Source organism: Tauraco erythrolophus, chromosome 1 (genome assembly GCF_009769465.1).
Source record: "Tauraco erythrolophus isolate bTauEry1 chromosome 1, bTauEry1.pri, whole genome shotgun sequence".
Classification (NCBI taxonomy): domain Eukaryota; kingdom Metazoa; phylum Chordata; class Aves; order Musophagiformes; family Musophagidae; genus Tauraco; species Tauraco erythrolophus.
The window spans coordinates 125,820,543-125,830,978 of NC_141465.1; the positions used below are offsets into that span (position 1 = coordinate 125,820,543).

A 10,436-nucleotide genomic window follows, 5' to 3' on the forward strand; every position below is an offset into this window, starting at 1 on the left:
ACTTTTGAAGAAATCGTTTATCTCCTCGGGATTCACTGTGATACAGGCTGATACAGAACTTATTTTTCTCCTTTATGATGTTTCTATACCACTAAATGCTTCTTTCAACTCCCTTAAGCCAATAATATGCTTACAAACTTCCTACTTCCAAAATATTGTAAAATTCTATATTTAGATTTGCTCTCATCTAGAACATTCTTAGGTCTCTGATTTTCACTTTTTCCAAATTTTCTTGCAAGCTTTACTTCCTTTGCTGAAGGATACCTCCCTTTTTAAAGTAATTTTCCTAATTTGCAAATGAACAATACTGGCTTTTTACTTTGCTCTTCTACTTTTGGAATTATTAACAGGTGAACAAAGTTTAAAGTTATTATTTTATAAGTAACTTTTAAGATTTATTTTCTCAGCTGGTTATCATTTGAACTAAGTCTCAGAAAAGAGGATGGAATCAGTGATGAACTTATTCCGTTTGCTCCCCAAGAAGAGAATAGAAGTGTAATTAGAAGTAGCAGATGAGTCATGAGCACATGACTGAATAATTCTAGAAATGATGTAGAAGGACTTGGACTATTGATCATTTGGAGGTATTCTTCGAGAAGACGTTTCGTGTCTTCATAGACAGACTTCACCGAAGCATATGGGATACCAGCTTGCAATCCAAGCTGGCAGAATGAATAAAAAGAACTTGAAATCAAAATATAGGAAGAGAGCCTGAGAAGGAATCATATAGTTTCTTCATTTAACACCCAGGACAGGGGGAATTTTGGCTTCAGGAAGGTGGTGGCAACAAATATAGAAAATAAGAGCTCAAAGACTAAGGAGTTCGATTGGAGTGGTAATAAGAAAAGCAGTAGAGTCAGTAAAAAAATGCCAGGAATCTATGCAACAAAATAGGGAATCCAAAACCAGTGAGAAATTCAAATCAAATTTCATGGAAAAAATTCTGTTAAAATAGAATTGCACCAATGATAAGAGAAGAGAAATATTAACTGAAAAGTGCACAGTCTTCATAAAAGGAAGAAAAAAAAAGAAAGAAAGAAAGGAGGATATTCTGGTAAAGCGAAAATTACGTTGGGGAAGAGTTGTAAAGACAATGTGCAGGGAAGTAGACAGAAACCTACGGGAGGATGAGATCACCTGTGTTTTAGTAGGGAAATACAAAGGAAACAATTTAAAATTGGGAGTCTGCAGTTCCCCATATGTAAAGGAGATAATAAACATACTAAGGCTGTTGAGGTCTGGACATACACTCAGTAGATTTCTCCAACACAGAGTCTATTTGCCAACATACCCCAGTTGTTTTCATAAAGAACAAAGGCATCCCTGAAGAGCCTGTCATAGAAAATAAGGTTGTATTGAAAGCAGAGGAGATTATTTTGTTTAAATTAAACGAAAGAATAAACAAAACAGACATAACTAAGAGGGGGTTTTGCACATTTTGATAAATAAAAGAAGGCAATTAGGAAAGTGAAGTCAGCTGTATTGAGGAGCTTAGGGACTTGAATGTGGAGGAAGCTTGGCATTTCTTTGTATTAAAGGTACAAAAATATTCTCTGGAACTTGCATCCAAAGGATGGGGGGGAAAAAAAAGTAAAAGTTCCAGATCTAGCTGGAGGAAAAGCTGTCTCAGTAAGAATACTAGGGGCAAGAAATAAGGCTAGAAGGAACAGGAAAAGATATGTCCACCAAAGAAAACTGCTAGGGAGAGCAAAAATGGATAAAATGGGAACTGGCAAAAGCCTAAATTTAATCAGCTTTGCAAAGACTTCTAAAATGAATAAATGCCCTTTCACCACATTAACAAAAGGAGAAAGGAAAGAGGAGTTGAGTTACTAAGGGAAGGAGAATCTGAAAATCAACTTAAAGCAGCTACTAGTCTGAAGAAATATTTTGCTACGGTTTTTAGTAAGGGCAATAATGGTGGGCTTGAGGACAAGGCAGGTTGGCAGGTGAAAAATTAATGTCTCTACAATAAACCAAAAATGTCAGACAGATTGAATACACTAGATAGCAGGAATTTTTTAGCATGTTATCTCAGAGATGGTGTCACAGGTTCTGAAAGGACAGAGAGCTACGTGTGGGACCTATAAAGGAGCTAAATGCGTCCTCTGGTCCTCACTGGCAGTAGGGAAGTGCTGATTTCTCCCAGGCTGTGGCACAGAGCTCAGTTCCCACATGCATCCCAAAGAACAGTGTTTTCATGGCTCGCCTGCAGCTGTGGTGCTCCCACACTTTATTACCCATTTCCTCCTCCCTTGCTGTGGTGCTGGCACAACTGCTGTTTCTTTTTGCATGAATGGTGCCAGGCATAAGTCAGAAAAACAAGGAGTCAGGGAGTAATGAGAAAAATAAAACAGTGTTGCTGCCTCGGGAAGATTCATTTGTCTACCATAGAGTATGAACTAACATGGTACTTAGAATCATAGAATGGTTTGGGTTGGAAGGGACCTTAAAGATCATCTAGTTTCAACCCCCCTGCCATTGGAAGGGTCAGCTTCCACTACATCAGGTTGCTCAAAGCCTCATCCAACCTGGCCTCGAACATTTACAGGGACATGGCATCCACTTGTATTTAAGGAGGTGAATCGGATGCAAAGGAAGAATGAATTGAGAAAGCTTCAGGCTTCTTAATCTCATCTTAATTGTAGGCAAGGCTGTAGAAACAAATTTGGAAGGAAAGGAAAATTAAAGACGCAGGTAAAGACAAATGGAATAAAATTCAATGTGAGCTTATACAAAGTGGCTGCACCAACTAATCTGATCATCTTTATTTAATAAAAACTGGACTTGGACTTTTTGTACCTGGGAGGTTGCTCTAAACTGATCTAGTTTTGGAAGCACATATGCTAGGTTACCACACACAGTCTGTTGCTACCACTGCCTGGATGATGATGAAAGAAAATTGTAGGACCAGAGGGAGATAACCTATATTGAACTAATTTTGTCTGATTCAGAAGTATTATGTCACAAAACACAAAGAGAACTAATGAAATTTTGTGATAGTACAAAGTTGAGAGTCCACGTTTATACAGGAAAATCCCAAGATCTTTTTTTCCTTGAGGGCTAAAAGAGCAGAGAAAGGATAGAGTATACCAGTATGAGGTATGAGGCCAGGCACTGAAGGAATAATTGTGTGGACTGAGAAGACAAAAGAAAAAGAAGAGCTGCATTAGCAAGTGACTGCATCACGAAGAGTCATCTATATGAAGATATTGTATAAAAGCAAAATGTGGCTCCAAGGCATACCAGGTCCATTTTGTCCACCCGCAGAAGGACAGAACAGAAAACAATTTTAGTATTATTTTCTTGAAGGTATTGGTAGTACTTCAGCTGCATTATTGCAAACAGTTCAGTTTTCTCCTATTAAAGACAGATGAATTCATCTGGAATAGGTGATCTGAAAGGCCTAAAACAATCAGGGAAAGGAAGAGACTGGTTAACTAGAGGAAACTAAAAGCATTTGTCTTGTTTACCATGGAAAGACAAAGGTTGAGAGGTAAATACATGTTTATTCTCCATTAATACAGAGTTCTCGCCAGGTAGAGAAATGATCCATCCAAGTTAAATGACAATTATAGTTCTAAAAATAAAAATATCCACCATATATTAGTAACTAGTAAGCACAAAGAGCTTTATTTGAAGTGTTGGGTTCAGTGAACTTTTGTGAACATTGAAGTCATGTTCCAATGAATTTCTTAGTACTGAGCACCTTCAAGGCTCGAGATCCTGAATGTGAGAGAGAATGTGAAGCCAAACACACACAGTCCCAGGGCTAAGAAATCCGTGGATCCAGGGTTCAAGAAGTCAGGATTACAAAAGCTGAAACCATATGAGAGGTATCATCAAAATACATGCTTGTCAGCATCACTGTTGATATTAAAAGATAATTTTGCCAAGCAGTTTCAGGACCCAGGAAGCACACTAAATATTTCAGTTGTATTGGTAATGATTTATTTATTTATTTATTTTTAATGTTCATCTTATTTGGATCAATGTGATCTCTTGGGGGAGAGGCAGTGAGGAGGAGGAAAATGTGCAAATTTAGAACTGGAACTTGATAAGTTACTAGAAGAATTATGTGATGACTTCTGACTATATTGAGATAGTCCCTCTTGATTCTCTTTGTTTTTAGTGGAGAGAAATAAACAATTTTATGGGCTGAATCATGTCATCCTAATGTAGATGTCAAAAACAAGTTGGATTAACTATTCTCTGAAAAAGCTTATTTTTTCTCCATTTATTATGAAGGAAGCCCAAGGAAAGGAGTTCAGAAACAGGTATCTCCACTGTAGTCTTCTAAGAGATGAATTCCATCCCAGGAGACAGCTGTCCTCTATTCCAGTGGACAAGAATAATAATAGGGGAGGAATAAAGGAGAGAAAGAGAGCTGGTGTGGCCAAAGAGATGAAGAATAACTGAAAACAGCATATAACAATGGAGAAAACATACTCTCAGCTATATTACAGAGACGTGGAGTGAAGAGTACGGAAAAGGAAATAACACGGAAAAAGAGTACAAGACTTGGTTATATTGCCAAACATGTTTATTTTGTAGACAGATGAGTACCAAAGTTACAATTCTATGTGCAGGAATGTTTATTTTGTACAGATGTACACATGAGAAGTATCGTCCACCTCTACAGCCACACATACGTAAGACAGAACTAAACATGCAAATACACCCATGTTCTTACAGGTAAAAGAAACACGAATTTTGATTCAATTTGTGTTGCAACAACACTTTGCCATTCAAGTAGAAATCAGTCTTATTGTGCTGTGTTAGCTGTTATATATAGAAAAAAATAATAGGGGAGAGAGTGAAGAGGGTTGACACAAAGCACTAAAAATACCATTTTCTGCTAATGTATTCTTTGGCAGTGCACCAAGGTTGATATTAGACCTTCTGCCAAAAGTCAAAGGGTTCCAAGCCCTCACTACTCTTTGAAATGATATTGAGTTAATGTGCCTAATTCTCACCTCTTGCTGATTTTATGCTGGCTTTAAGGACAATGAAATACAAATGGTTTGCTTTATCTCCCTCCTCCTGTGGGAGATGCCTTGCCAGTTCCCACCTTCTGAAATGCTTCCTACCAGGTTCTTCTTACCCCAGCCCATAAAGTTATTGTTATAGCTATGGCTATACAAACCTATCCTGAAATTCTTAAAAGCATCTAGTGGTTTTGACTGACTCAATGCACCTGCAGGATACTTGACCATCCAGCAGTGGTTGTTGAGCGTATGTAGACTTTAGCACTTCAAAAGTTTAGGACTTTAAAAGCTGCCTTCTACTGGGCACGCTTAATTGAAGACACCCAAAATCAATAGTTGCTTCTGAAAATCCAGAACACATTTGACATTTCAAATAGAAAGACAGACTAATTTATTTCATTATTTCCATATACAAAGATTTATTTAATTTTGTAGCGTGTTGGACAAAGTTACTCCTCTCTCAAATTAGAAATTATAAAAAGCATTAAATCACTTTTAAAGATCAGAACTTGCTCAGCCTCTCACAGAAAGACTGGGTGCAGTTATATAAGGCGACAAGCATGTTGATTCATACCAATTATGCTATGCATTACTTGGAAGCGCCTTCACAAATTCTCCCTTCCCCCTCCAAAAACAAATTTAAACGTGGGAAAAAGGCTTCTGTGTGCTATGAAACAATCCTTCTGTTGTAAGGCTGGCAAAATTCCCACTGTTTAAGGACTGAATGAGCAATCTCTAAAAGCACCAATCCTACCCATTCTCCATTTCTCTGAGCATAATACTTACCAGCATAAAGGCTAATGGGTCATTTTATTTGACTCCATTCTTGTGCCTCACACTACATAACAGCATTAAAATAGATTTGCTTTTGATCACGCTTTAATTTTAAGGGGAGTGATGCATAATTACATTGTTTGCAGTTATCAGGTTTCTCTGTAAAGCCTGGGATAGAACAGAGTTGATAAATCTTGGAAATGGGCTAAAGCCCTATTTTGCTTTCTGAAGGAAAGATTTCTATTTGTGCTAGAAAAGTGGGCAGAGCTGCTTGATTTCTTCCTCGTACACCTGTGGCTTATATGAAGTCCCAAACTCTCATCCTTATCCAAGAAAATCTCTCAATAGCTTCTTCAAAGAGAATTGAGTGTTCATGATGAGCTCTTCCTTCTTTCTTCAGTCATTTGGACCCCCTGGCTCTTGTCACATCCGTTCAACTAGCTTCATCTTGTCTCTCTCTGACATCCCTTATTATAAGTCTAACTCCTTTCATGCCATTTTCCCTCACCATTTCACTTTCTACCACATCCGCTCCCCTTGCGAGTATGAACATGTTGTTTCTGGTTTGCTCAGAAAGAAAAACCTGTAAGTTCACCTGCTTGTCCATCTTCTTTCCTTATCAGAGGCTAAGGGCTCCCAAGCACTGCCTTAGCTCTGTCACCTCCCCATTCCCTCCCTCACTCCACTCACATCAGTTTGCAGTCCTCTTCTGCTCTGCTCCCTCCTTAAGAAATTTTCAGCTCCATTCCCAAAAGCCGTCCCTCCCTGATGGAAAACTAAGAACTGGCAATTTAAAAAGTATCTTTATGAACATTATGCAGAAGGAACTCCCTGCTATTCTTCGTGATACTTATCAAAGATGAAGAGATCCTTGGTACAGGGTCAGTTGCATTAAAGATGATCCTAGAAGGAGATCAATTTGTAGGTATTTGAATTAGATAAAAAGACCACATCTGATTTCAACAGTCTTAGGTCGCCACAGAGCACTTTGACCGGTATCTTGAAACTTATTCTTCATCACTCTTTTCCAGTCCAAGCCCTGCCCTCTGCTGCCGTTTGAGCGAAGGAAACGGTTCAGGAGAGAGCCCTTCTCTTGCTTCCCCCGGGCCGGGATTTGATGCCTCGGGGCGGCCGCGCTCTCCAGGCAGAGCCTATTCCCTGGGCGCTCGCCCCCCCTTCGGAGCTTCCAGGGCGCAAATCCCTCGGGAAACGCGCCTTCCCCCGTGCCGAGGGGGCCGGGAGGGCGCTGGTGACTCACGGGAGCTCCCGAGGGAGGGAGGCGGGAGGAGCTCCCTCCCCCGCCCCGGCGGAGCGCCCGGATCCGCTCCGCTCCGCTCGGCCGGAGCGGCGCCCGCCCGCTCGCAGCCGGCCCGGCGCCGGTGGGCGGCCACGACCCCCGCTCGGGGAACGGAGGGCTCCGGCTCCCGGCGCCGCTGGCTACCGAGGGGTGCCGCCTTCCCCGGCGCGGCACCGGGTAAGGCTTTACCGACCTCGGTACTGCTCTCGGTGGCGGCTCCCCTGAACGCGCAGCTTAAGTACAAGCCAAAGTACCGCGCCCGGTGCCCCGCGCCGCTCCCCCCCCCCCCCCCTTTTCTTCCCGGGCTCACCCAAACCGCGATTTCGAGCATCCTCAGGTTCGGCGCTTCTCCGCGGGGGGTGATCACTGAGCCCCCCGTAAGCGGGACCCGCCGGCATCCCTCGCATGCAGTTAGACGTGTAACGATTAAGGAGAGGATGTTTCATCCCTCTACAAACCGCTTCTGCTCCTAACTGTTGTCCAGTCTTAAAACAAGGGCGAATGAGCGTCTACTTCCAGTTAGCAGGAGCTTTACTCACTGCACTTGAAACACGATAGCGTTCGGGAAGCGACACCCATTAACCACCCACCCCCCTTCCAAAAAAAAAAAAACAAAACCCCCAAACCAACAAAAAACACCCGAGAAAAAACAAGTCAGCCGTTCTCCTTTCTTCCCGTTGGTGAGGAGGCACCCCGCTGCCTCCTGGATGCGAAGCTGGACCGATCTGATACAGAGCCCGATGGCTCCGAGAGCACAAGGGATGCTGCGCACCTGACTTCCCTCAGCTCTCAGCAAAGTTTTGTTATCCCGGCCGGTGCGCGCGTCGCAAAACGATGGCGTTCCAGACCTGAAGAAGGGAGCGATTTCGGGATCTGCTCGATGCTATGAGAATTTTAGTAAATATACCACTATTTCGGGGGTAGCACCTTATACTGCGCCAATACCCAAGAGCCAGCCGAGTGCAGGTGCGCGAGCAGCAGCCGAACTCTGCGCGGCAGGTAACAACCGGGAGCCGGCTGGATCAGCAGGGTGAGGGGAAGCGTATCCGCATGCGGGGAGTACATTCGTGGCTCGGTTAAGTCGGCTGGAGGGAGGCAAACCCGAGAAGTTGTTCCTATCTACAGAGTTTTATAGTTTGAGACACGTGTAACTAGCCCGGCAAAGATGAGAAGAGAAAGCAAGTAAAAAGTTTAGCAAATAAATCGCGCAGACCCACGTTTTAGTACTCAAATAAAAACTACGGACACGATTCAAGAAAAACACCCCACTTTATTTGCTGCTTTCTGGTTGAAGGTTATTCGGTGAGAGGACAAGTAGAGAGGCGGTTTCAGGAAAGACTATTGTGAACTTCAGTGAGGACTTCCAAGCGTGGCTGAGCCGCTTTCCCACACATGCACAGCACCTCACCTTCCGAAGTACTCTTAAGCAAGTTTTAAAGTTTCTTCTTTCTTTCTCCGACCGCTTTGGGCACGCTCTTTGTCTCCGGTGTTTTGGGCGGATGGCACCGATTCCCCTCATCAGTAGCTCCACAGAGACCACACAATGCCTCATTAAGAACCACTTAGTGACCCGTCCCCCCCGGCCCCCCCCCCCTTAAGGGCTCCGTTGAGCGCAGGGCAGCCTGTTAGGAAGGGCTGCCTCTGGACTGAGCGCTTGGAGGTCCCTGCACACGCTATGAGGCGAGCACCGATACAGGGGGACTCTTCGGTCCCCTGCCCTTAGCAGGTGGCCCGCCCGGACTCCACAAGCAGGCGGGTCTCCTCAGGGCAGCTAGAAGCGGGGACCGGGGTGCCCGTGGGGCTTTGGGGGCTCGCCACCACCTGCCGCCGCCGGGGCAGGTGCCGGGGCTCGGGCCCTTACCTGAGTTCCTGAGCTTGTGGTTCCTGAAGACGGAGGCGATGACCAGCAGGTTGCCCAAGATGTCCACCACGGTGGTGAAGATCAGCACGCTGGAGAGCACCGTCACCACCCAGGCGGGCCGCGGGGCACCCGCCGCCTCTCGCTCCTCCAAGCCGAAGTGGCTTCGCCCGCCCGGGTCGCAGCAGTTCCTCAGGGAGCCATTCTCCAGCATCGCTGATACCCAGTCCCAGCGCCCTGCACCGCGCTCCGGCCGCCGCCTCAGAGCCGCTCGGCGATCCCGCTGACTGGCTGCGCGGGAAGGCGGGAAGGCTTTTAACGGCCGCGCCGGGCGCGCTGCCCCCTCCCCGCTCCCGCGCCGAGCTCCGGGGGCGGAGTCAGGGGCGGGGCCAGGGGCGGGGCCCCGCCCCCTGAGGCAGCGCGGGAGAGCCTCGAGGCGGGCACCTCGAGGCGGGCCCCGCCCCCGGCCCCGCCCCAGCGCGCGGCGGGTGTTGCGGGAGGGGGGCGGGGGCGGTTGGCGGGAGCGCGCCCCTCGGCGGGGCGAGGGCATCCCCGGCCGGCGGGAGCGCGCCCCTCGGCGAGGTGCGGGCATCCCCGGCCGGCGGGAGCGCGCCCCTCGGCGGGGCGAGGGCATCCCCGGCCGACGGGAGCGCGCCCCTCGGCGAGGTGCGGACATCCCCGGCCGGCGGGAGCGCGCCCCTCGGCGGGGTGAGGGGCGGGAGGCGACTGCGGCGGCGGCAGGGAGGTGCCAGGGCGGGCGCAGGGCCCACGGGCCGCGGAGGCGGCCGTGCGCGGTCATCCCCGGTGGCGGCTCGCGCGACTGGCGAGCCCGGGAGAGCCGCGGGGACAGGCGAGGGCCCGGCCGGGGCCGCCCGGCTGCGCAGCCCCGCTCCCTCAGCGCTTCTCCCCGCGGCAGCCTCCTCCCCGCCGCCGGGCTCGGCCGGAAACCTCCACCTTCCACGGCGGGGAAACGTGTCGTTTGTGTTTGGTTTTTTTTTTTTTTTCCCCGAGGCTCAGTCCGTTGTGTTCCCGGCAGTGCAAGGGCAGGGAAGCCCCTTCCCCTCATGGCCTCCAGACGCTGGGTTTTTCTGACGCATTCCTTCCTTTAGTCTGGGCTACAGACCTAAAAAGGTTTTAAATTTGACAGTACCGTGGCCTTGTGCTTCGTGTCTGAACAAAACAGTCTGTGAGATCACGACTAAAGACAGCGCCTGTAGGGAGATGACTGCGAAAGTCACGGACAGGACATGCTCCAAACCAGTGTCAACTTGGGGAAATGTGTGCATTTCAGAGGTTTCTCCCTTCCAAGCTGCAGGAGCACAGGGCATCAGTGGACTTCACTCGGAAATTAAGTTTGAAGCATACAGCTTCATTTGGGATTCCACAGTGACAGATGCCATATGCTCGTTTGCATTAGGTAAATAAGATGCATGGGACAAGGAGGACAGTCCCTGCGTGTCTCCATGGCTGGCTTCCAGCACGGTCGGTGTAGTTACCAGATGCCACTGATGGTTTATCA

The 10,436-nt window shown here is 47.1% G+C and overlaps 1 protein-coding gene across 1 annotated transcript in view; it reads right to left on the reverse strand.

Moving 5' to 3' along the window:
* The window catches only part of MTNR1B (melatonin receptor 1B), a 31,374-nt gene extending 22,243 nt beyond the window's left edge, over positions 1–9,131 (reverse strand). Inside the window, exon 1 of the mRNA XM_086614210.1 lies at positions 8,921–9,131. Coding sequence (XP_086470336.1) covers positions 8,921–9,131 — 211 coding nt within the window. The remainder of the gene's footprint in view (positions 1–8,920) is intronic.
* Between the last annotated feature and the right edge of the window lie 1,305 nt (positions 9,132–10,436).